The sequence below is a fragment of the Triturus cristatus genome, chromosome 8 (genome assembly GCF_964204655.1).
Source record: "Triturus cristatus chromosome 8, aTriCri1.1, whole genome shotgun sequence".
Lineage (NCBI taxonomy): Eukaryota > Metazoa > Chordata > Amphibia > Caudata > Salamandridae > Triturus > Triturus cristatus.
Window position 1 is genome coordinate 1,096,972,554 of NC_140591.1, and position 27,794 is coordinate 1,097,000,347.

The following is a 27,794-nucleotide window of genomic DNA, read 5'->3' on the forward strand; positions in this document are numbered from 1 at the left end:
ACAAAAACTTTTTTTCTGCAAGGTTGATGTAGAAATTGAGGACATACTCAGAGCTTTGCAAGCAGATATATACATGTTCACAATGTTTTGGACTTATACATATAGTTCACGTGACAACAAAGATTATTGATTCATCAGGATTTCGGAGCAATATACAAATTGGGTATCTGACCCTAGTGATTATTTGAAAAGTTGGTTTAAGTGAAGAAAATTAGAAGTAGGAGGATGGACTTGGGAGACGAAAGCAGAGAGCAGGAGAGTCGCTGTGAAGAAGTTAAGATCTATCGCTCAAGATGCCGTCAGCCCAAACACCATTCTGGCTTAATGATCAAAGCCAATGCTTTTGGACACTAGAGACATGGGTGCTCCAGCATATTACACAATTTACATTCGTGCAAATAAATCTTAACAAAGGCAATGCTAAGATTACATTTTATTGTTATTACGTCTTTTTGATCATGTAGTGAGTCAAGTTGAGGGATGAATCCTGTCTGCCCTTCAAGTCCCGTGTGTAACCTTGTCATTGGAAAGATACGGTTAACTTTTGACTCAACTTCATAATTCAGTGTTCAACATAATACTAATATTTTTAAAGTGACAGTGCCTTTTTTATTCGTTTCAGTACACAGCATTATTTTTGCACGATGATGTGCCATTACAAACTAGAGGTGCTATTGGTACATTTTATTATAGTTTTAAAGTTTGCCAAAAAGACATAATGGTACAAAGAAGTCTGGTTTCATTTTTTTTTAAAAGATACTGTTTTCTTTGTAAAATGGCATAGTGGACGAAATGCAGACTGAAGCTTAGAACTTAGTTCTACCGGTTCCAAAGCAGCTTCTGTCTTTAAGAGTATACACGATTCCCCTTGATAATAGTCTCGAATAGCACTTCAAGAAATTCACATTTTCAGATATGTAAGGCATTGGTTCTAGCAGATAATTGACTGGTGACTAATATGAGTGGTGGCATTTCCAAGGAGCGTTAATTCCATTGGAGGGGATGTCTCCCTAGCCATTACAAGTAGGAGGGTCTTTCCAGATGCCCTCTATTCCAATAATTCGTTCTTAGTGTCCCACTGAAGTCATTCCATCAAAGCCCTAGACCCTATACAGTCCCTTACCTAACTCACAAGCTGAAACTCAAATCTTATATTACCTCTAAGATTAATTGTAAACATTCTCAAACCACCCCATCACTAAATTTCAAACCACTCCAGATGAGGAGTGTAAAAAATATAACTGTTGTACAATCTAAATGTAACGATAATCTCTCCTTTGGAATAAAGATGCCCTTTGCAGGATAACATTGGTGATATTTGAGCCATTCGTTGCTCTGATTTATAAGAGGCTACAAAGAAGCCAGTGTGATTTTATTTATGTGGCTTTGACCAATTGGAAGTGTAAATCTCGTCTACCTTTTCGCTTAGAATGTACCAAGCAAAACATGTCTTTAATTTTGTTTTAAAATGGCATCTTGTTTCAATTCTTTTTTCATTTTCTGCAAAATATTAAACTGTCATTTTTAAATATAAAATACTTTATCATCCCCAAATTCCCTTTATATTTACATTACAGACGTTCTGTCTGGTCTCGACGCAGAAGCCATCATGGTATGTGTCCATACCATGATGCAACACCTGAGCATCACAAAAAGGGCAGAGCTCCCTGCATCTTGTCATTTGGAAGATATAAAATATTGTTTCAAACACAGAACTCCAGATTTGCCCTGATTCTGGTGTGAACCCCAATATAATCATCTGTGGGCAGATGTGAGAAAAGATGACCTCAAGACAATGCCAGTAATACTACACAACAAGCTAAATCAGACTCTGGTTTGCAATAGTTAACCTGAAACCATGTGGAAGTTCAAGGGATGAGCAAAAGCACTACGTAACAATGCTCTTGGAAGATTGTAATGAGATGCCCCTCTTTTCTACTTACAATGATGAAGGCTTACCATGAGAAGTCGGAAAACACGGATCCGTCTGTGCTCCTTATCCTGGGCCATATCCTTCTGGCACTTTGACCTGTAAAGATAGGGAGAGTTAGTATGTTTAGATCAGCTAAATTCAGTTGTCACGTGGAAATTACCACATCTCATAATATAGCATCTCAGCATCATGGCATTGAGACCTGCACACCCACTGGTTCCCAAAATGTAAGTACCAGTTCAATCCCTGCAATGTGGCAAAGAAAACACACAAGGTTGCAATCTATCTGGTCAATCAGAGTGCATGGACAGGATGGGGTTAGGGCTGCTAAAGGCTTTTGATTTGAACATTGGCTCTTTGAGAATGGCAAAATGCAACAGGGGCAGCCCGTAAACACCTGGAACCAAAGACCTAGACCTCATGTGAAACAAGCCCTTGTGGGAAGATGCTATAGGCAAGCCAATGATAAACACTCAAATATACATATAGAATTAGACAAGAAGATAAGTGGTGACAATAGCCATAAAAAGCTTTTTGTATACATAACATTTAATGTATAATGGCTTTGCTCAGTCTCAAGTGATCATACAGTGCATTAGAGCTCAAAGAAACTTGAGAATGTGTATATTACAAGCGGGCAATGGAACAATAATTGTTTCATTGTTGCTCGTACTGCTAAAAGTATCTCCACAGTAGAAAAATCAATTCAGAAAAAAAGTCAAATTGAATAAAGGTTTGATGGCGTTTCGACCCACGGTGGTTTAAGGGCTCATTTGAAGGACATTAGATTTAGAGAACATAAGCCATACTAAATTCACTTGATCTGAACACATTTAGGAATAAATAATTTAGCAAAGAGTTATGTTTTTTGAACTTTGACTAAAAGTTAGAACATAAAAATCAACATAACGTTGCGAGACAGAGGAAAGGAGAATGATCCAGTGACATAGGGCCTGATTATGACTTTGGTGGTGTAGGAGCGGGCCGCCATGCCAGCACCCGCTCCCACACCGCCAAAGTAGACCGTCCTCTACCCGCCAGATAATGAGTAATTTTGTGGTCTGGCGGGCGGGCAATGCGGCGGTCCTGCGGTGGTGCAGTTCTAAAGCTCATATGTGAGCCTTTGAGCTGCATCACCAAAGGAGTGCCAAAGCAAGTTCTTGCACAGCTTGAACTGTGCAGTCCATGCTTTGCAAGAACTGGGGTGCATGCACATATGGGGGCACACCATATGCCCCTCTGCATGCACCCCTATGTACATGGGCACCATGGGGGCCTGTAGGGTCCCTTTTCTTTCCTGACCGTCACACTTTTCATGGCGGGATCACCACCATGAAAAGTGTGGCCATGAAAAGTGTGGAGGTCAGGAAAGTCGTAATATATTTAACAATGCAGCAGCAGCATCACCAGCATATTGCTACCCCAGACCACCGCTCCACCGTAGAGGGATCGAGGATCACCGGTGGTTAAGGTGGTCCTATGGTGGTCTGACTACCATAGTCGTATTACGGAAGTCGGACCACTGGTTCGGAGGTCCCCGACTGCCACTGCACGTCAACTGCGGGTTTGGCGGTACGATGGACCGCCAAACTCATATTTAGGCCATTAGTTCCTCACTAACTTGTTCTGAGTGTTGACTCTCCATAGGGCTAAAGTGCCACCACAGGAGTCGGTGTGCCGGTACTGACTCAGTCAGATAGGACTAAGAATGGAACAAATACTTGGCATTGCGTTTCTATTTGGGGGTTACGATTTCAACAAATGGTGATTTAATGGCCTTTTTTAGAGTTTGGGGGGACGTGATACTTTGTCATTAAATGTGCCAGAAATCCCATTGTGGGGGGGGGGGGGGGCGTGGCCAGCAGCCGATCCTAATGGCCGCCGCTTAAAGGAGCTCCGACGGCAGAGCAGCTTTCCCCTGACTATCCGGTATATAATCCGGTCAATCATCCTGGCCCAGAGACGGACACACTTTGTAGAGGCGCCGGGGCTTTGATCGCCCATATTCCCTGTCCATATGACAAGCAGCGCGCTGGGCAGAGCGTGTGGCGCGGAGCGGCCTAAACAAGCGGCTGAGACCGGGGGCTTGCCTGGAACTGGGGCCCAGGGTGGAGGCTCACGGCCCGGCGAACTTGTGGCGGTGGGGCGGTCCTCGGCGTATATCAGGAATCGAGTGCGGGAGCAGCGCCTTTGAACCGGACGCTGCCTGGCGCTCGCTAGACCCCCCTGCTGCTCGGCGAAGCGGACGTCCTGAGGAGGGCGCCGGTGGAGAGGGCGCCGGCCAGGCCTGGAGAGCGGCGCGCCCTGAGAGGAACGGCAATCACGAGGCCAAAGGGGACTGCAGCAGCTACATAGAAATACCGAGGACGGCCATGGGGGGCATGGGGCTGATCCTGGGGCCACACACTTACAAGCGCGTATCATCACCCCCATAAACAGCCAGTACTTATAGTGAGGCACGCTCAGGGGTGGCGGGCCGCCTGCTCCACCGGCAGAGATCGGGGTCTCACAGGGAAACGTGACCCACTTGGTGGAGTGAGAAACCAAGAAGTGGCAGCACATATCTCTGTTATATCAGTGCTGCATCGGGAGACTGAGCACAAACACCGGCCAACAGTCGACGGGCGGCAGGGGGCAGGATCGGTGCCCTGGGGGAGTTATGCGAGGCCATCCTCCCTCATTTCCAGCGGTGGCACAACTTTGGGCAGCAACTCCCTGCATGGCAGCTATATGGGTACCAAATTTAATTGAATAAAGACCAAGCGGTGATCTTAATAACAAAGTCGGACGTCCACCGGCTGTCTATGGACACGCGGAGACTGAGTGCACGTCTGCTGGCTTGCCACGTCTAGGTAAATACCCCATTGCCCACACATTCTGACAAGGCGGGAAAACCGACAGGCCGCGCAGACCTGGAGGTCCTGCGGCAGGCAGCGGTGATTACCGATCAACGCGATCTTGGCCTGTCCGCAATGGGGGGCAAAGGGCAGCGCACGAACTCACAGTTAAAGCTGGATAAGTTTGCCTACGCTTAAGACACTCCTGCGCAGTCGAATCGTACAGCTGTCACAGACACGGCCCCCGATGGGGAAGGAGCGAGTAAAGTGACGTTAGATGACATTATGGATGCTCTTACTAAGGTACAGTCGATGGTGGGTTCCATTTCTACTGATGTCTCGTTCTTGAGAGCCGACTTCCAAAAAATGACCGCCAGGGTCACCGAGGTGGAACAGGTGACAAAATCCTTATCTAAAGTCTCGGCTACGCTAATCCAAAAGGTCAGCCAACTGGAAGCTGATAATAGAATGATGGCGGCGAAGCTGGACGACCAAGAAGGGCGCTCACGCCGCAATAATGTTAGAATCACGGGTATTCCCGAAAGTGAAGGAAGTCCAGCCATGGACCTCTACATTGAAGACCTTATTAAAACCAAACTTCAGCCCAGAGGCCTCTCAACCTTCTTCTCTGAGGATAGAGCACACAGGGTGCCGGGGGGAAGGACCAAACCTGGAGTGCCCCCCAGACCAATACTGGCCCGTATTTTCAATTTCCGTGATAGGGATGCTATTCTGCAAACAGCGCGAGTGGCTCCGCCACTAGGCATTCACAACTCGGTGATATCCTTCTTCCCAGACTTTACGGCGGCGGTCACCAAACGTCGCAGAAGCTTTCTTGAAATAAAGAAGGAACTTAGACGGAGGGAGCTGTCTTATTCCAAGCTGTTCCCGGCGAGGCTACAGGTGGTGGCAGATGGCAAGGCCTGGTTTTTTGATACGCCAGAAGAAGCCTACGACTGGCTCGAGGGTTGGCGGCGAGTGGATGGATCCAGCCGAGCGGAGAGACGACAACAACAGCGAAGGGAGGAGGTGGATGCCGGAGAACGCAGTTCCGAACAGGAGGAAGATACCACGCGGAGACCGGAGGTCGAGGAGTGAGGTCAAGTGGAATCATATAATTGGGACTCACCAAACTCAGATGCAGCGTATATAACTTGGGCGAGGTTGTACAGAGGGCCTTAAACGTGGACGAGACGGTGAGAACGAGATGCCCCCCCCCCTTGCCCGGGGGAGCACGGAAGCCCGCGGCGGTGATACCACCAAGAAGCTGTAGTAGTTCTTTGAGGTGGGATTGTCTCTAGGGTGGGGATGGACTGCGGAATGCCTCGGACTCCTCGCCCTCACACGCAAGTACTGTTCATGGATTCGGGGAATAAGCACTCGGCACAGTTGGGGTGGCGGGTAGTTTGGTATCCGTCTAGCAGGGAGACAGGGAGGGGGGTGGGGGGACAGGGATTGGTTAGATGGTTAGGTTTTTGTTTTATTGTTGATTTTGTAAAGGCACACATATTTGAGACATTCCTGGGCACTGGTCGACGGGGGCTTCAAGTAATTGAATCCGCATTACCTCTTATACAATCACATTTATGGCGGAACTAGACTCATTGGTCACTTATCAGAGGTTGTGTCCTACGACTCAGGTAGCTCCATTAACCCTAATTACGTGGAATGTGCGTGGCCTGGGGGACAAAATAAAGAGAGGCTTAGTTTTGCAATGCCTAAAACGCAGCTCCCCGGTGGTGGCCCTGTTGCCAGAGACACATCTCACCGGCGCCACCTGTAAGGCGATGGACAGGTGGGGGTTTAAAATGGTTGCGCACTCGGAATTTTCCTCTGGCTCAAGAGGGGTGGGTATCTTGGTCAGAAAGCAGTCACCACTAATAGTACATAAAATAAAGACAGATGGATACGGTCGCTTCGCGGCCATTGCTGGACAATGGGAAGGGCGAGCTATTAATATAGTGTCAGTTTATGTTCCCCCGGCCCTGCATGCTGTCACACTCCCGGCTCTGAGTGACTTTTTACTTGACCTTCCAGAGGAAGAGCTGCTGATCGGGGGGGACTTTAATGCAATTATAGATGGGTCCACTGACTGATACCCTGTGAAAACGCACCACACAAGTAGTTCGCGCCTTGGGAGCTTTCTAGAAGCGCTGGGACTCATTTACATATGGAGAAGTCACCACCCCACAACACGGCAGTTCACTTTTTACTCTGGGGTTCATAACAGTCTATCTAGAATAGATTATTTCTTCGCCACCACGGACAGTTTGAAAAATGTTGAAAAGGTAGAGATTAGACCCAGAGGCATCTCGGACCACTCCCCAATGTTGTTGACATATACATATCGCCACAGAGTGAGGCAGGGCGTCTACCCCATTTTCCCAGGTTATTTACAGGTTCCTAAGATCCGAAAAGCTAGCATTGAGGCGACACAACACTACTTCCAAGAAAATGCCCAATTGGTCCGCTCTCCAACTACCCTGTGGGAGGCTTATAAGGCGGTTTTCAGGGGACATGCCATTGCGTCTATCACAGGGCATAAACGGGAAAAACAACAGGAACAGAATGATATAGAGTTAGAACTATATAACGCTGAGGCCCAACACACCAATAACCTAACACCGGTTATTTCCCAGCAATTGCGTTTGATGCAACAACAGTATAGGGAATATCTTAGGGAAACAACTAAGCTAAGACTGCTGGCCACACAACATAGGGTTTACGACACAGGTGATAAAGCCGGTAAACTCCTGGCGTGGCTTGATAAAAGGGAGCAGGGGAAAAAATGGATAGCGCGACTCCGAACGAGGGAAGGGCAGGAGACGGCCGATCCAGGAACGATAACACGCACCCTGGCGCAGCACTTTCAGCAGGTATATGAGTCGTCCTCAGTGATGACTATGGATGAAGCATTGACATATATAAAAGATATTGCTATGCCCAAACTCACTCTGGAGGCGGCCCTGGCGCTGGAGGCCGATCTCACAGTGGAAGAATTGTTAGTGGCGATTAGCTCGCTGCAATCTGGGAAGGCGGTGGGGCCTAATGGTATACCAATAGAGCTTTATAAGACGGTGGCTGGGACCCTTGCCCCTCACCTGTTACATATGTATAATGATAGTTTACAGGTGGGTGAACTCCCGCTGGATCAGCGAACTGCCACTATAATAGCAATCCCGAAACCTGGAAAGCCCCCTGAGGAATGTGCTTTATATCGCCCGATATCTTTAATCAACGCAGAGGCCAAAATTCTTGCGAAACTCCTTGCGCTCAGGCTGACGCCACACCTGACGACTCATGCCGGGCAGAAACACGGCTCTAAACTTAAGACGCCTGCACGGGGTGATGGCCCGTATCCCATACATTCAGGAGCCTGCGGTCATACTCTCTCTGGACGCGCGAAAGGCGTTCGATATGGTTGAGTGGACCTTCCTATTCGCTGTGCTTCTGCATTTGGGCTTTGGCCCTAAATTTTGTGCTTGGATCCGTTTACTATACACTAAACCGGTAGCACATGTTACGGCCAATGGTCATATTTGGGGGAACTTTCCGTTGGCACGGGGCACGTGTCAAGGCTGCCCTCTGTCACCACTACTATTTGCCCTTGTACTGGAGCCACTAGCAGCGTGGATTAGGTGGGAGCCGATGATTCGGGGAATCCGATGAGTGGAAGGATGGGAGGACCGCATCTCCCTATATGCGGATGATGTGTTATAGTATATGACCTCACCCAGGCGCTCCATACTGGTACTCCTAAATACTTGTGGAATCTTTGGTAGGGCTTCCAGGTACACCATAAACTGGTCTAAATTGGTCATGTTTGTTATACGTGGTCCACCGCCGCGGATCCCAGAGGAGTGCCCACTACAGATCGCAGAGGACACGTTTAAATATTTAGGTATATACATAACACCCAACCCAGATATTTTCTTTAAACGGAACCTCGTGCCCCCCTTGGAGCATCTGAAAAGAGATGCGGTTCATTGGGGAACACTACCACTGACGCTGCTGGGTAGGGCTGCGCTTTTCAAAATCATGGCACTCCCTCGCTTCTTATGCGCACTGGAAAATACGCCGTTTCCAGTGCCACCCAGCTACTTTAAAACGATAGCAGCACAAGTCGCCACTCTAATGTGGGGGAACAAACCAGCACGCATTGCGCAGGACAAGCTGGTTAAGGGCTGGTATGACGGAGGGATAGCACTCCCAAACATAGTTATATTATTGGGCGGCTCAATTGAAAGTCATTAATCAGTGGATACACACCTCTCAGGCGGACCCTGCCTTTAAAGCGGACAGATTGGGACTGGGAACAGACGGTATGTTGTCAGCCCTTTATAACAAAAAGCAGACCCCCTCTTTCATAGGGCCCACAAGACATACAGTTACAATATGGCACACAGAACACACCAAACTGGGCTGGCAGGGGGTCATAACACAACTCACTCCGCTCTGGGATGCGCAAAGGCTGGGAAACCTCCGGAATTGCAAGGGGTTCACACGGTGGGACGCAATTGGTATATCCACAGTGGAGGACATGTGGCACAGAGGAAAAGTAATCACATTCGAACGTCTGCAACAGCAGTACGAGTTGACACCCTCCGAAGTCTTTAGATATATGCAGGTGAAACACGCGCTCCAGGCGGCCTTGACACCGGGCGCTGAGGTCCCGGAGGCAACCCCACTGGAGACCCAGCTGTTGACAGACTACATGCACAAACGGGCTACCTCTCTCACCTACTGGAAACTAATTAACAACCTTCCTGATCCCACCAAGAGACTTCGGGAAAAATGGTCCCGGGAGGTGGGAGATCTGGACAACACTGAGTGACAGGAGGCACTGGCTTCACCGAGGGAGGTGGGAATATCTTCAAAACTCAGGTTGGTGCAGCTTAAAATACTGCACCGAACCTACTACATGAGGATCACTCTATACAAAATAGGTACAGCATTAAACCCGTATTGCCTAAGGTGCTGTGGGGAGGAGGGCACATTTTACCATACCCTGTGGCAATGCCCAAAGGTCACAGATTACTGGGTTAAGGTGATGAGAACAATATCGCAGGCGGGGGAAGTATCACTAATACCTGAGCCCAGGAAATGTTTATTAAATATTTGGGAGCCGAATGATCTTACTCGCACAGCGCAGAATTGGGCCACATTGGGGATAATGTTTGCAAAATGTAATATTGCACAAAAATGGGGCTCAGCAGACTTACCAACACTCAAAGCATGGTGCAAAGATATGGACTCAGCTATGGTGGCCGAGAAAACTGTATATGTCAATCGTGGCTGTCCGCGAAAGTGGAATAGGGTATGGGGGAACTGGAATAAATTCAGGGGATACATATGTGCACCGCCAAGGATAATGTAGGAGGAGGGTACTGATGATGATGGAACTGAAATTGAGAAGGGGGACTGAACGAAGGGGTGTCGACAATAACTATGATAGGAGGTTTGATTATGAGCCAGTGCTACCGAAATGCGGAAATGCAACATATGTGTAAGATGTTTCTATGACGTGTGTCTTGGTTGTAAGCGCTATAATAAAAAGTTTTTTTTTTAAAAAGAAATCCCACTGTGTTACAAGTGCATTATAGCCTAAAGCACTTGTAATATGGTGGATAGGATATCTGCCCTCCAAACTCTAAATAAGGCCCTATATATTATCTGATATTCCTGGGGCAAATGAGGCATTTATGAAAATCTTCGATCAATTGTAAATTAGGTCTTTTAAGATTTTGTCTGTTGCCTCACATGCTGTCGGTGCGAGGACCTCATTGTGAGTGCCTAGTAATTCTCACTTCAAAGATCTGCTGAACACCACAGTTCTGTATATTCTCACCTAGACATTTCACCTGCTCAAAGCAGGAGAAATGTAGAGATGAATCACTGGGCAAAAATGGGGCAAAGCACGCAGAAATTGGTGCGGATATAGGGTTGTCATTGCATTATTACCCAAAAACAAGTAATCAATAGTATTTCCATTGCCTGTACCCCAAATATACCAATACACACGTTAGTGGTAGTTTTGAGAGGGGGGTACTGGAACATTTTCCAGCCCATTTAAAATGGGACCTTTAGTGGCAAGATGCTAATTTTGTTTTTTGTGCTCCCACTGCTATGTCCTACAGCAAAAGTCTGAGAGCAAAGACGATAGATTGCACATTTTACTATGTGTTCCATAGATTGCCTGGCCCTTAGTGAGCATTAGAGAGTCCATGAATGGCTGGTCAGAGAAATGACTGAATCTGCTTATCTGCATTACTAACATCTTGGGGGTGCTGTCTGTCAGATCATCTAATACTTGGTTTTAGCCCGTCATTCATCATTGTAGCCACAGATGGATATTCTGTATAACTCAATATTCTCTATAAAGGGTAACAGAACAATCAGCTGCTCTGCAAAAATGCACAGTATGTGCGTCGACTAGACAGCGGTTAATTGTGTCGTTAATGCGTTTCCTACATCCTATGTAGTTACTGATGTCATTAAAGGTGAAACAGACTAAGATTAAGGATATCATTTTGAGGGTTGTCATCAATGACCCTCACAATGTAATTTCCTGTTTGGGCACTTTTAAGGGCTTAACTGAGTAATAACATAAATATCCTTTTTCGAAGATCAGACAGGATGCTTCCAGTTTACAGACTGAAAAGGCACGATTTCACAGATGAGCGTCCACTTGGTTAACAACCACTTTTCCAACATTTACAACAGAAGTGATCTCTTCAAGGCACAATGTGTGCAATCCAAGGATGGGTCCATATTCTGCCCCATCGCTTCCACCCTGTATTTCACAGATAAGAGTGTGAGGTAAGAGATTGTAACCAAAGTACACTTCAACTGGTATCCTGAAAATATTTCCACCCTGCCTGCATAAGTCATATGTTCTGATTTAAGATGGTGGTATAGATTGTGTGGAAATTCCAAGAGGTGTATTGCGTTTGGTATTTATTTAGTATGCCTCTCAGCCAACATTATAGGTGAAGTGACATCTTACCCCTTCCCAGACCTTCTAGTATGGCGACGATCATGAATGCATTTTTGAGAAGTCTGTTACACCATTTTGAAGCACCTAGCTGATGACGAATTGGCCCTACTTTCTCAAAACTTTAACAGCAACCTTAAACTTTTCAGTTTTGTAATTGTACAGAATGTAATATTTAACTAAAGCTGGGTGAGCTGATCACCTATGGGTTAGCAGAAGTCCATACAATCATCTAAAATGCCTTTACAGTATCAGCGGTGAGAAAAAAATATGTGGCAGGACAATGAGGTGTCCACATCAAACCACCAAAGTTGAAGCAGAATCTATTATGAGATACTAATTGAGTGCATTGACGCTTTAAGTTTGAGAAGATATGCATATAGACTGGGGTTCTATTTGGTTACTGCCATGGGGTCTCTATCTTATCATCTAAGAGCATACCCCGAATACACATATATCAACAGATAAGGTTTGTAACTATAGGTGGTACATTGTGAACGATACTACCAATTTGGTGACATTACAACATACTATTAGTGATAAAGTCTGTTATCACGATCCTTTTTAGGTTCTCTTGTGTACCAATACTTTGGTGTCTGCTATATGAGTTATGATTATATTTTTAATAAGTATCTACATTTCCTAATAGCATAACTGACATGGTGTGGGACTCGGCAGATGGTTGAGTAGACACATAGACTATATGCTATAGGTAAGAATTTTACTTTTGTCACTGAATTTGGGCTTTGGTGCACATGGGTGTACGTTTATATCTTTTTAAGACATGGTTCTATTGTTCTTACAGAGCCTTCTGATCCATCGCACAGATCGACATTGCGATTGATGGTCAAGAGATTAAGGCCTAAGTATTATATTATGATTTATGCACTTTACTAGCAGAGTGACTCTCTTATGATCCTGATGAATGCCTTGAACATTTTTCGTCACCTGGGCAGAAACATGTTGATCACTAGATAGGGTATTCTTTTCCAACCCTACATTCACTTGCATTTTAACAGACTACTACTTAGGCAGGAAGAATAAAGTTGTTGCCCCTAGGTAGATCGTTTTTTAGTCACACTATTTCTTTTCTTTTCACTCTGCCCCTCCTTACCATACTGAGTTGGCAGAACCAACACATGCTTTGTACTCCTGCTCCTTCCCCTTTGGGTAAAGTCCTAGCCCACAAGGGGTACCTTGCGGTCCCCTTGTGTTGGAGGAACCCATTGATGAAGCATGTCACCCTCGGGTAAGTGAGGGTTTTCGTCCATAACATTTGTTATGCCCGGCCCATCTTCTTTATTATTATTTAGATTTTATAGTAGCGCTACCCTATATTAGGTGTGAGTATCATAATGCATTGTGATGCAATGTTCTTTAAAAAGGTGCGTTCAGACCTTCCCTAAATTGGAGCAGCATTGGGACAGTTTTGATAGATAGGGGCAAGTTGTCCCAGAACCAGGGTGTATAGATGGAAAAGGCCTGCTGCATTGTTTTCTTTTTTAAACTTCTTAGTTGGTCGTCTCTGTCTGAAGGAGTCCTGGCTGTGGGTGTGCCAAACACCACAAGAAATGGTGAGCTTGTCTGCAAAATAAGCAGGGGTGCTGGTCATGATCGCTTTGTAAATGATGCAGCTGGTTTTGGAGATGGTGTGGACCAGCGACGGGAGCTAGTGCAGTTCCATCAGGAGAAGGGTGATATGCAAGCTTCCTGGGACAAGGGAGAAACAAGTTGGTATTTGTGTTTGTCTAATGTTGCTTTTGGGTTAGTTGGGCTACAAGGGGGTCTAAAATTTGGATGCTCCAAAAACCAATCGACGTTCACCTCCATTTTGGCTAATGGTATGATTCTGTAATTCATTAGTAAGGAGCCAATCATGCAAGGTTGAATAAAAATATGGGGCAGCGTCTATTACACTTTTTTTTCACAGAACACGTGGATTAAGGGCTCCACAAAACAGTGTCCTCACTTTCAAATATACCTCGGAGCAATTCCGCAAGTTTATTCAGGTCTTAAGTAAATATTGAGCCCCTTTGTTCTAACAATTTCTCCTGGGAAAACCGCAAACAGGAAACCCAGGCACGTTCATTTTCTTCCGTGAGCCGAAGTCCGTGTTTCCGTGTTTCATAATGTATAGTTCGTTTTTCGCGAGTGTTTACAAAGCCTAGCACTATTATGAATTTCTGAAAATGAATTTACTCAATAGCATGCTCCCGGATTTCAGCTGACTGCCGAGCCTTTCCAAGAAAGACATCTTTTCCTTGGAGGCCTCCCAGAAGAGAAGACGTAAAATTCACTATCTTCCCTTAGGACCAATCAGTAGGATCATTAAAGTGCTTTCGAAATTGAAACTCTCAACTCTGAGTAGACAACTCTTGAATAAAGCAATTCTCATAGCACCTCTGTAAGCTTTGCCGAAAACAACTAACAACCCTATAATAGATCTCACCTTTTTTGTTAACAAAGCAAAAACACTTAAAAAAAAGGCTTAGAACCCCTTTACATACAATTGGTTAGCTCCATTGTCACTCTGATTTCCTTGCTTCTTTTTGGTTGGCAAGTGCTGGTTCCACTGTCTTCTTTGTGTGTTTGCCCCTTTGATGAAGTATGGGCCAAGTACTGATTAATTGCATGATCAGCGTCCTTCTGCAGCTCGCGTGCTTCGAGAAGTACTATTTAAAAATGTTTAGTGCCAGCTCTCTGTAAGAGTGGATGTTTCCAATCCATCTATTCCTGTCCCGCTCCATCTCCCTACGCCCATCTTGCATTTCCATCCTCCTTTCCACCCTCCATCTTTGCCTTCTTTTTGCCAGCCGTCATCTGCTTTGCCTTTGCTCCCTCCCTTTCATCCTGCGTACATTTTGCCTTTGCCAACTCTCTGTGTTGCCTTCAACATCTGTCCCGGTAGCCTAAGCCCCCTCTGTTCATTTCTCTGTTCTTTTCCTTATTGCCAGGATCCTTAGAGGCAAAGTTTGTAAAAAATTAAACACAGATTATCATTAGGGGTGGGCGATAAATTCTTCTCCACTGGCAGAGTTCGCGGAGTTTTGGCCACAGTGCGTTACGCTTGTAATGCGGAGTTCCGGCCAAACTCTTCCAACCGTCGCATAGCAGTGGTTTTTCTTGTGTGTGGCTCGGCAGCGGTAAGTTGGCAAGTTGGAGCGAGAATTGGTGTCCCCAGTGCGATTTTCAGGTGCTAGGAGGGAACCCGCCGAGATTTCTCTATATGGGCAGTTGCGCCCGTTCGCGGAGAGAAAGCTACAGCTCGAGTAGAAAATCGACTCGAGCAGCAGCAAAGAAGCAGCGCCCTCTGGCGTGCTGCATGGTGCCATTTGCACTGATTTTGCAGTGCGTAAAAAGCTCCCAGCTCTAAAAATCAGCATGAGCAGCACAACGTGCCGATTTCCACCTGTTTGCGGAACTCCACGGAACCTCGCGGAGCTTTCATGTAACTCCATGGAGTGAAACTGAGTTCCCCCACCCCTAATTATCATTCACTTTACCCCCCTTGACTCCACACCCAGCCCTCCATTCTGCCTCTAGCCCTAGTGTATGGTTTCCGGATGTCACCACATTATTTTCCTTACTTACTACAACTCCCAGAAAGCTTTTATGTGGTTCTTTGGAAACCCCCAAATAGATTTATTTCCAACTGCTCGTACTAAGCCTCTTAAGCCAGTCCTCTTGGTCTTCTCCGTCCTTGAGTTTTAAGTCATCCCTGTACTATAGAATATTAATCACAGATGCAAATTTGATTGGGTTTGTATTTCTCTTTTTGACAATTTAAAGTAAGCCCTTCAGCAGGATTGTTACTCTGTGGCATATCTGAAATGAAAACCCATGCATTTTTTAGATTTAAATCACTATTTATGTAATTGATGGTTATCATTATGATACATACTGATGTAGCAGCGTGTAACGTATCCCATTTGCAGATCTTAAAATATGTTTTTAGCAAGAATTATATACTGCTTTTTTGTTGCTTCAATTAATAGTAGCACTTGGTCGACAACAACAGTGCACCGAATTGTTAGTTTAATGCATGTTACATTATTTATGTATGCGTTTCACGTATAATATTGAATTTGTAATACTTTATGGGTAATATTTATAATATTTGGTGTGTTTACATATAATGTGTGTTGTGTTCTTATACTTACATACAAACAGAAGTTATCTCAGCCATCGCCCGCCTGAAACTGGGCAAATCGCCTGGCCCTGATGGCTACACAGCGGCCTTTTATAAAAAAATTGCGCGATACTTGGCGCCCTTTTTCATTCTTTTGCAGAGTCTGGGGCCATCCCTCCCTCCATGATAGAAGCGGCGATAGTCGTCCTCCCTAAGACAAGTCAGAATGCAGTTCATATTGGCCTATCTCACTTCTAAACATAGACCTGAAGCTCTACACCAGCATTCTGGCAAGCCGACTCACCCCCTATATGCAGGGGCTAGTGGACCCCGACCAAGCTGGGTTCATACCGCAACGGCAGACGAGCGATAACTCGAAACGCGTCACTCATCTCATAGAAAAAGCCTCCCGCATACCGGGGAAGTACATGCTTCTCACGATCGATGCAGAGAAGGCCTTTGATCGAGTCCATTGGCCATATCTCGAGCAGGTATTGGCCTGTATCGGCTTTGGAGAGAAAATGCAGACACATATTTTTAATTGCTACAGATCTCCCACGGCGACCGTAAGAATTAATGGGCACACCTCTGCTCCCTTCCCTATTCATAGGAGAACGAGGCAGGGATGTCCCCTGTCACCTCTACTCTTCACTCTCTATATGGAGCCCATGGCGCAGAGGATCAGGGATCACACTCAGATCACAGGCTTCCGCTTTGGCGGGGACACCCATACCATTAGATTGTATGCGGATGATGTGCTCGTCACCCTAGCGAACCCTGAGAGAGCACTGGGCACTTTTCGGAAGGAACTAGACACCTTCGCCGGAGCCTCGGGGTTCAAGGTTAATCTGACTAAATCTATAGCAATGAACCTCTCATTACCACCCCAGGAGAGAGCTGACTTGCAGGCCCGCTATCCTCTGCGATGGTCTGATGACACCGTTCCATATCTGGGTATATATCTGGCCCCAACCCTACAGGACAATAGCTAACTTCTCCCTTCTCCATACTCACATCCCCACTGAGCTCTGGAGGTGGAAACACCACCAGATCTCATGGCTGGGGCGTGTCGCTGCGATAGAGATGACAATCCTTCCCAAAATCCTCTATCTATTTCAGACACTTTCCCTGCCACCTCCAACTGGCTTGGTTCAGAAGGTGCAATCGGACCTCTCCCTTTTCGTCTGGCAGGGAAGCAAACCACGACTAAAACGAGCAGTCGGCTTTCTGCCACCCCATGAAGGGGGACTCGGGATCCCGACCTCGCACTCTATTACAAGGCCACACAGCTTCGATATTTGGTCAAATGGAGTCGGGCCAAATCTGAAAAAAAATGGCTCTTCCAGGACAGCGCCGTGGCAGGTACCTCTCTAATGAAGATTCCTTTTCTCTTGAAAGCCCACCGCCCCAAAATCTATATGCTTCGCAGGTGACACGCACAATCCTCACGGTCTGGGATCAGACGAACATATGCCACGACCTCATGACCTTCCCTTCTCCGCTCACGTCGATATTGGATAACGACGATTTCAGCCCTGGAACGGACTCACAATCCTTTCATTCGTAGCGAGAGGTCGGTTGCCATGCGTTAGGTCTCTTATTTGCCAAGGGTGACATCATCCCCTTTCCGCAGCTCCGGGCCGACTATGGTCTCCCAGAGTCGGAACGCATGCGCTACCTCCAGGTACAACACTGGGCTATGCACCCTGACAACCGCCCACAGGTGGCGAGGCTTCTTACGCAATATGAACGGTCATCGGACAAGAAACTGATTTCGGATCTCTACAAGATGCTACAATCCAGATACACCCACACCTACCATGCGGGGCGGGCACGTTGGGAACATGAACTGGGACGAAACCTCAATCCCGAGGAATGGGAAGGTGCATGCTATAGGGCACGCCACACAGCAATACATGTAGGTCTCACCGAAACACTCACCAAATTAGTCTATCACTGGTACTACACCCCAAAGAGACTCCACCAAGCCGACGCGACACAGAGCCCTGACTGCTGGCGGGGATGTGGAGGGAGGGGCACACTGGTTCACCTACTGTGGGACTGTGAACATCTCCGGTCCTACTGGACACACATATTGGACGAAGTAAACAAACACCTTGATACAGAGATCCCTAGACTCCCCGCATATGTCCTCTTAGGAGTGCCCAACCCCCTTACCTACCCCTTAAAATCCAGGCGAGGGAAACAGATAGCTATGCACAGCTGTCCAGAACATACTGATTCACTGGAGGACCCTCCGCATTCCTTCACACACGGGTTTGTATCAACGACTATGGCATGTCTTGGGCATGGAAAAGTTCTCTCTTACACTGGCCGGAAAAGGCTCCTCCTTCAGCGACGTATGGCAACCATTTCTCACTCTGCTCGCACAATACTTTCGAGAGCTGACCAGCCCTAGATATCTGCGTCTCTTACGCTTAACAGCACCAGAACCTACTTTGTAGATCGAACGAACACCAGGACCGACACATTGCCTGGCCTAGCGCTCTATCACCATACTGGACCAAGGGTGGGTGGCGGGTGGCTTACGCTTTATCTTTTCCTTTCCTCTTTTCAACTCTCCGGGTGGCGGGTGGGAGGCATATGGTATTGTTCACTTTGAGATATTGTTACACTGCTTTATTTCCAAGCCGGGTCCTGCGTGACCCTTATAATGTGCACTTACCTTCTGCAGCACTTGATAAAAAAGAATTAAACCATAAAGATCCCAAGCCAACTGTAGGAACTTTTGAGGCGCTCAGACAACCTACTAAGCTCAAACAACGTAACAAGCACAAGTACAACACACAAAAAGTTAAATATTAACATATATCTAAGAAGGTAATCCCAAGTCATTTGTTTTTTTTAAAGATTAAACATTTAACTACCATAACATTAAAGGAAAATTCATGGACAAACTGTATTGCTAACCTGGTTTAAGTTTTTAAGACCAATTATTGTTGGTCGCTTTTCAGACCAGTCAGTTCCAGGCCAATACAAACTGATTTGACAGAAATAGTTTGTCATACTGTGTGTGCGATTGAAAAAAACCTATTAGTTTATCCATTACTCACAACAAACCAGAAAGTGAGGTGTATATTTCCTCTATATTAATGTGCATTTTTACACATCTTTGTGCCCTAGATCATTTTGTAACATCATGCTATTGCGGCCTAAGTCACAAATTCCCCAGGAGTGGCTTTACAGGAGCTAACAGTAATTGGGACGTTAAACGAGCATACAGTTATCACCCAGATTTTGTTAAATATATTTTTATTCTCGAATTGGAGCCCTACTTAACTCGGTGACCTTGGTGTCAGACTAGTTTTCCTATATGGACAGACATCCTCTGATTTTCACCAACACAATTAGCGCAAACTATCATGACATGCATTTGGGGCATCACTTACTGCAAAAGCAGACACCCTTGTTTAGTTATAAAAGTTTGGGTTTAACTTGTGACCTGCAAATTACATTCAAAGCCCAGCCGGAGGTGCTCAAACCAATGACTCCTCTTCATGAATAGTTTTAATCTGCCACATAGTACAGGAAAGTATGTTTCTGGAAATCTGTTGTGTAAATAAAAGAGTTGCAGGTCAGTGCAATAAACCCTGTCTTGAATTTCCTCGCACAAGGTTTAGGAAGATGAGAAAAAGGATTTATCCAAGAATACACCACTCGCATTTGTGATAAAAACGAACACAGGCCCATTGTTTTGATCCCTTTTATTAAAAAAAAGTCAAGCCTGTGATTGCCCAACTGACTTCTTAAACAGTATCGCCCTTTATGATTTTAATACAATGCACTGTAACACACACCACTGAGGACGAGGCTACTCCTCGAGGGCTCTCTACCTCAGGTGTGCTGCGGAAACTTGCAGGGGTGAGATGTGGATAGGCACACCAACACCCGAAGGCCATCAGACTGCTTAAGCCACCACTGAACTCCACTGGAGCCTCCACTTTGTGGAAGGCCTCAGCAACCTCAGATGGGATTTTTGTCATGCCCTGCCACTTAGACGCTTATAGGAAAACACAGCACAAAAAGATGTTGTCTTAACAGATCCCTATAGCAGTATGGGCCTAGTCAACATCTTCATTAATGCATTGTACATTATGTTCAATCATCTTCTAGATTGATAATACCTTGTGGTGGGAAGGCCAGAAAGTTGTAAGAGCTGGACAGGCCCCAATGCTGCTTCTGGGGTTCAGCTTGCCTCCATGTATTCAACAACAACCTGCTCCAGGGACCACTTTGCTTACACCTCTGATCCATTGTAGTGATTCAATTGGTCTTCCTTTTGAGCCAATCAATTCCCTCCACCCCATATATCAACTTTAGCTCTTCATCTTCCCATGCAAATGAGGCAGAGGTGGTACCAGGCCGGAAACTGACTCATGCCTAGCTTGAGCATTTATCGAATTATTCACCTCTTCTAATGCTGCCTAACAGAAGCGGGAGCAGCAAATCATTCTTCGTGACCCACTGTTTTCAGAGCCGTGTGCTAGTGCTGCAATAATTACTTATACATGTTAAACCAAATGTTCCAGATTTATTAATGATGAACCAGCTAGCCCTGGCTAATACCACTTGATTGCACCATATGTTGGAGCTTTGAAACATGTCTTCATCCTAGAAAGGGTATCGCTTCAGTTTGCTGACCCAGGCCCCTTGAACACATCTGAGATGCCTCCTGCCCAAGCCAAATAAAGGCACTGATGTCCCAGGAAAAAGAATATGAAGGCAAAGGATACTAGAAAGTGGATGAAAGTGGAAGTCCGCGTGTCAGGTGTAAAGTAAAGATTATGGGCAGATTACTGCCAAGGTAGTTTGAAAAAGTATGTAGCAGTCGCATCAAGTCAGAGTACCAAACTCTATAGGAATATGGGGACACATGAAGTGCTCATATTATGGTGGATGGTGTCTCGCATGGTAACTAGTAGAGGTGTGTCAGTTTCCCACCTGTGTGATGATCAACAAACAGAGCTCCCAAGTAAAGGCAACTTAACTTTGTGTGACATGGTTACTGAATAACGACAAAGTACGGGGAAACTAAAAAGTGGTGTTTATGAGTTGGACACACCACATAGGTTGCTGGGATCTCTGACATATTATCGACAGACACATTATCGAACTACACAAATATCGCAACAAATATATCGACATCAAAAATATCGACATTGTATACTTATTTAAAAAACTACACTAATATCGACACTACAATATCGTAATACAATTATATCGATCACACAAATATCGCACACATTAATATCGAAATACTAAATATCGACATAAGTTAATAAATATGACACATGTCACAAATATCGATAACCAAAATATAGACATCAATAATATCGTTTTTTTAAATATATCGACAATTCTAATACTAATAAAACCAATACTTTCAACAACATAAAGACAATATTTTACCAAAACATACATTTTCAAATGAGATTCTACTTAAACATAAACATAACATTTATAGCGATCTCTATATTTAACAACATAATAAAAAAAACCTAAAATAATTATCACATTGGCATTTCGAACACATTTAAATAAAATTAGTACACATTCTAAACAATCTTTTTATATATAATAATTTAAAACTCTCCTCCTTTAAAACTAAATATACTCTTACTTAGCATTTTCCATAAAAGGAAACCAATTAACTAAAAAAAATTCAAACCATCCAATAGAAAGGCCACATACAGAAAACAACCAATAACATTCAAGAAACAATTTGAAACCACTATATAAACCAATTAAAACAAGTGTTCCACGGTGCCTTAAACCAAAGCATTGAACGAAGAAGAAGCTCTACTAAACAGAAGAAACCTACATCCTATTACTATTCTAAAAACGTAAGTAAATATTCTTTTCTAACTAAACTGCCAAATTAAACTAAAACACTAATTTATCTTTACTCAAATAAATAACTAACTTATATATTCCATCTCTTCATGTTTCCACTACAGATATTACTCCAAACAGCTAAAGAAAATATTGAAGATTGCCAGAAAAGACTCACTAAAAAGTAAGTATACTATCAAAATACTTTATAAAATATTAATTAAATCCTACTCAAACCCCAAAACATCCTAAACCCCTAAACAAATCCCTGTTCTCTTTTTTAAATTGTAAAAAACCTGTATAAATTAACACCTATAGTCTATACCACTGGGCATGAGGGTAGGCTCTGTTTGCTTAGTGAGAGGTTAGGCTACTGCATCTTATTTATTAGGCAGGAGGGGCACATAGTAAGAGGGGTAGGAGACGGGGGTACATTGACATGTGGTGGGGGAGGGGGGGGTAGAGAACTGGGTGGAAAGGTTGTTCATTCTCCTGAATAATTGGTCTTGATGATAAATGTGTGGTACTTCCGGGACAGATGAAGGTGGGGGAATGTTTTTTGAATTGTTAATTTGTAAAACAATAAAATAAGTTTCTTCAATAAAAATATAGTCTATACCAAACAGCAATACCACCCCACTTAAAAAACTAAACCAACCACAACAATAAATGTTCTTTAACTTTCAGAGACTAAATCAACTAAACAACATTTTTGCGACAAACAACATCTTCATTCAAATACAACAAAAAAGACTTGGTAAGTATATATAAAAAAAATGCTTTTTTGCTAATTTCATATAAAGATATAAAGTACTATAGCATATATTTTCATATACATTTTTTCCAGAATTGTAACACATCACGATGACAGAAGAAGCCCAATTTATAACTTCGCAGAAAGGAAAATTCCTATTGTGTTACATGGGTTACACATACACCCAAGAAAAGCAGACGGACCGAAAAGTGAACTGGAAGTGTACTAAATATTATTCTAACAAATGCTACGGCCGAGCAACAACAAGAGAAACAACTGTACTATATACAAGAGAGCATAACCATCCACCCAATCTCTCTGAAATAGAAGTCAGATCAACTCTTGAAAATATCAAAGAATTAAGCACAGGTTCACAAACTGCTACAAGTGTAATCCTAAAAGAACTATTACCTAGAGTGCCCAAAGAAGCAAGAGGCCAATTACCATCAATTGCTTCTATAAAAAGAACTATTGCTAGGACCAAAAAAGCAACCACGACAACTATACCATCCCCTAAAACTTTTCAAGAGATCATCATTCCACCAGAATTAAGTATCACCCACAATAATGAACCTTTTATTTTTTTTGATAACAAAAGCCCAGAAAAAAGAATCATAATGTTTGCTACTGCAAACAATATAACTAAACTGCAACAATGCCAAACATGGATGATGGATGGCACCTTTACAATATGCCCAAAACCATTCTATCAGCTTTACACAATACACGGTCAATATCACAACACTTCCATACCTTTAATTTATGCACTATTACCTAACAAACAAAACACAACATATAATGAAATGCTAGGAAAAGTAAAACAAGAATCTAATGATTTTTACCCTCAAACAATTATCATAGACTTTGAGCAAGCCATGATAAATTCCATTCTAAAACTGTACCCCCATACAGCTATCCAAGGATGTTACTTCCATCTTAACCAATGTATATGGAGACATTTACAAAAATCTTCACTAAGTGTAGAATACGCCACTAACATAAGTTTTGCACATCAAATAAAACTTCTAACAGCCCTAGCTTATGTACCAACCACAGATGTTGCAGAACATTACAATCTTTTATTAGAAAGTCCATTCTACAAACAAAATGAAGTAAAGTTATCTCCCCTGTTAGATTATTTTGAGGATACCTGGGTGGGGAGACTGCACAGATCAGGCCATAGACGTCAGCCCAAGTTCCAAATACCTTGGTGGAATGTATATGTAAGTACACTCAACCAACAAGCCAAAACTAACAACGCCGTCGAGGGCTGGCATAATGCATTCCTAACTTCTACTGGGAGAACAACTCCAACACTACAAAAACTACTAATTGCCATACAAAAGGAACAAAGTTTCCAAGAATTAAAAATGCAACAATCTGTCCTACAATTAAAACCAAAACAGTCTAGACAAACTACTCAAATGTATAATTACCTACAACAACAGGTACAGCTATACCCATCCACAAGAGGACTTGAGGACTTAAATATAATAGCTCAAACTCTCTTCTAAACCCTTTTCTAAATATTAACCCACAATTCTACTAAAACAACTATCACAACATAAATAATCCACTTTATTATATCACATATTTAATTATGTGGTCTAAAATATATACATGAATTATATGGACATATATTTAGACAACATAATTAAACAAACCAAGTACACAACAACAATATTAAATATATAAGGTTTCGCCACCAACAATAAAAATATTTAAATGAACTTACCTGTGTAGTATCTCCAATGGGATAATAACATTCCTTCCAAATAAATCCAGGGAGTTCAAAATGCATAGTTATCCAAAAAATGACTATCCATTAACCATAAAAATCCCGAAAAATATAAAAAAAGTAAATAACCGCTCCTGGAAACCCGAACAATAAAGGAAGTGTTAAATAAACATTAGTAAACACAACTAATACACACTTCCTTTAAAAAAATAAGGTGTTTGAAACCGACGAAAATATCTTCTCCGTAAAACCTACAAAACAGAAACAAACATTCCCACCCACCCACAAACACACAAAACGCACGTACAAACCTCACTACAAACGTTATTCAAACACTATAAAACTTTAACACACCGAAATACCAAAACACTAACAAAGCCACAAACACGGAACACAACGTTAATTATAAAACCGTATACAAACTATTACTAACACCCTAACTTCTAAAACATCAATCAATACACACTTATTACAACATAACTACTTCCACAAAACACTTAAAACTATTTAATAATAAAGCAAATAACTCTTACCTTCTCAAACGCGAAACAGCTCCGAACCGCGACCTGGATTCGACCAAAATAACCCAAAACAACAGCGAGCGGTTACAAAATAAAAGAACCAAACAAACATAGGAAGTTTGAAAATTAAAGCAGCACGGTTTTAGGTGAATGCTCAGCCTGGACTTTTCACTTTATCAGTAACGATAATATTGCCCACCTCAAATGGTCAGCTGCTCAAATGACCACCAAGACAACAATTATCCACAAGTATGAGAGGCAACATATTGGAAGAAATGTAAATTAATGTCAAAATAAACTTTTGTGTTTCGAATCCACACAGTAGTTGAGTATTTGCTTGAATTCCTTTATTCCAAGATTTAGTGAGACCAGATCCGCAGCCAATGCATTTCGCACAAACATGGGATTTTCAAGGCGAGTTTCAACAATAAGAAATATTTACACGTCAAAACGGGGGGTAGTATGACGAAATCGGCAGGACCCAGAGTTCAATCTAGGTAATAGGTCGATAGCTTTAGACAGTTCGTATGGTATATATCAGACATGTTTATTGCAATGATGTAATTATTAAAATATGCGTAATAATAAACAAAATTTTCTCTCGAATGAATATACATTCCAACAACTATAAAATAAATATTATTTTCCTATCTACTATTTAATTTAAAAATAATTTGGAATTTGCATTCTGATATAACTTCTATGTTTTATCCAACCCAAACTAAAATCTACAGATTTTTTGTCAATTAAATCCAATAAATTTAACTATTCTTATTCAACTCTATAATTAATTCTAATATTTGCTATTTACCAAACTTAATTAACATACTACTCCCACTACATACTGAACTTAATTAATTTACTATTCTCACTCCAACCTATATTAAATTAGGGTAGATGCTGGACACTGAACTAAATTAATTTACTATTCCCACTCCAGTCTATATTAAATTAAAATAAGTGCTGGACACTGAACTTAATTAATTTACTATTCTCACTCCAACCTATATTTAATTAGAGTATGTGCTGGACACTGAACTGAATTCATTTACTATTCCCACTCCAATCTATATTTAATTAAGATAAGTGCTGGACACTGAACTTAATTAATTTACTATTCTCACTCCAAACTATATTAAATTACAGTAGGTGCTGGACAATGAACTTAATTAATTTACTATTCCCACTCCACTCTATATTTAATTAAGATAAGTGCTGGACACTAAACTTAATTAATTTACTATTCTCACTCCAACCTATATTAAATTAGGGTAGGTGCTGGACACTGAACTAAATTAATTTACTATTCCCACTCCAGTCTATATTAAATTAAAATAAGTGCTGGACACTGAACTTAATTAATTTACTATTCCCACTCCAATCTATATTTAATTAAGATAAGTGCTGGACACTGAACTTAATTAATTTACTATTCTCACTCCAAACTATATTAAATTACAGTAGGTGCTGGACAATGAACTAAATTAATTTACTATTCCCACTCCACTCTATATTTAATTAAGATAAGTGCTGGACACTGAACTTAATTAATTTACTATTCTCACTCCAACCTATATTAAATTAGGGTAGGTGCTGGACACTGAACTAAATTAATTTACTATTCCCACTCCAGTCTATATTAAATTAAAATAAGTGCTGGACACTGAACTTAATTAATTTACTATTCTCACTCCAACCTATATTTAATTAGAGTATGTGCTGGACACTGAACTGAATTCATTTACTATTCCCACTCCAATCTATATTTAATTAAGATAAGTGCTGGACACTGAACTTATTAATTTACTATTCTCAATCCAAACTATATTAAATTACAGTAGGTGCTGGACAATGAACTTAATTAATTTACTATTCCCACTCCACTCTATATTTAATTAAGATAAGTGCTGGACAATGAACTTAATTAATTTACTATTCTCACTCCAACCTATATTAAATTAGGGTAGGTGCTGGACACTGAACTAAATTAATTTACTATTCCCACTCCATTCTATATTAAATTAAAATAAGTGCTGGACAGTGAACTTAATTAATTTAATACTCTGACTGAAATCTATATTTAATTATGTGATTAGTTAAATTTAAAAATAAATTTAAATTTTCTAAATATTAATATTTTTTAAAGTAACAATATATAAACATGTTAAATTAACTTCCCACCCTTATCCCCTATAACCCAACATTCCGCTCCTAAAATTATTTGTAACATTCTAAAAAAAAAATTAAATTTCTAAATTAATTTGTTAAAAAATTAACAGATATATAAACATTTTTACAACACTTCCCACCCTTATCCCCTATCAACCAACATCCCACTCCGAAATATAATTGTAAAAATCGAAAATTTATTTCCTATTTATAAATATTTTTAATAAAAAATTAACAAATATTTATAAACTTCCCACCCTTATCCCCTATAAACCAACATCCCGCTCCTAAAATTTTATTTAAAATGCAAATTTTAATTTACAATTTATAAATTTTTTTTTATTTTAAAATTAAATAATATATAAACATCTTTAAAACACTTCCCACCCTTATCCCCTATAAACCAACATCCCGCTCCTAAAATTTTATTTAAAATGCATATTTTAATTTACAATTTCTAAATTTTTTTTTTTTTTTTAAATAAATAATATATACAAATTTTTAAAAAACTTCCCACCCTTATCCCCTATAAACCAACATCCCGCTCCTAAAATTTTATTTAAAATGCAAATTTTAAATTACAATTTCAAATTTTTTTTTTTTTTTTAATTAAATAATATATAAACATTTTTAAAACACTTCCCACCCTTATCCCCTATAAACCAACATCCCGCTCCTAAAATGATTTCTAAAATTCTAAATTAAATTTACAATTTCTAAATAAATTTCAAAAAAATTCTAACAATATATAAACATTTTTAATACACTTCCCACCCTTATCCCCTATAAACCAACATCCCGCTCCTAATTTTTTTTATAAAATTCTAAATTTAATTTAGAATTTCTAGAAAATTATTTTAAAAAAT

At 42.0% G+C, this 27,794-nt stretch overlaps 1 protein-coding gene and 1 long non-coding RNA gene across 3 annotated transcripts in view; one reads left to right on the forward strand and one right to left on the reverse strand.

Annotated features, from left to right (window-relative positions):
• EDAR (ectodysplasin A receptor) overlaps positions 1–27,794 on the reverse strand; it is a 353,642-nt gene that overhangs the window by 233,185 nt on the left and 92,663 nt on the right. For both annotated transcript variants that reach the window (XM_085622640.1, XM_085622641.1), the window contains exon 2: positions 1,960–2,029. In XM_085622640.1, coding sequence (XP_085478766.1) covers positions 1,960–2,010 — 51 coding nt within the window. In that variant the 5' untranslated portion in view covers positions 2,011–2,029. The remainder of the gene's footprint in view (positions 1–1,959; positions 2,030–27,794) is intronic.
• Positions 21,870–22,927, forward strand: LOC146805429 (uncharacterized). The gene is made up of 3 exons (XR_014967460.1): positions 21,870–21,930; positions 22,434–22,503; positions 22,594–22,927. It is a non-coding gene; the product is annotated as an uncharacterized LOC146805429 (long non-coding RNA).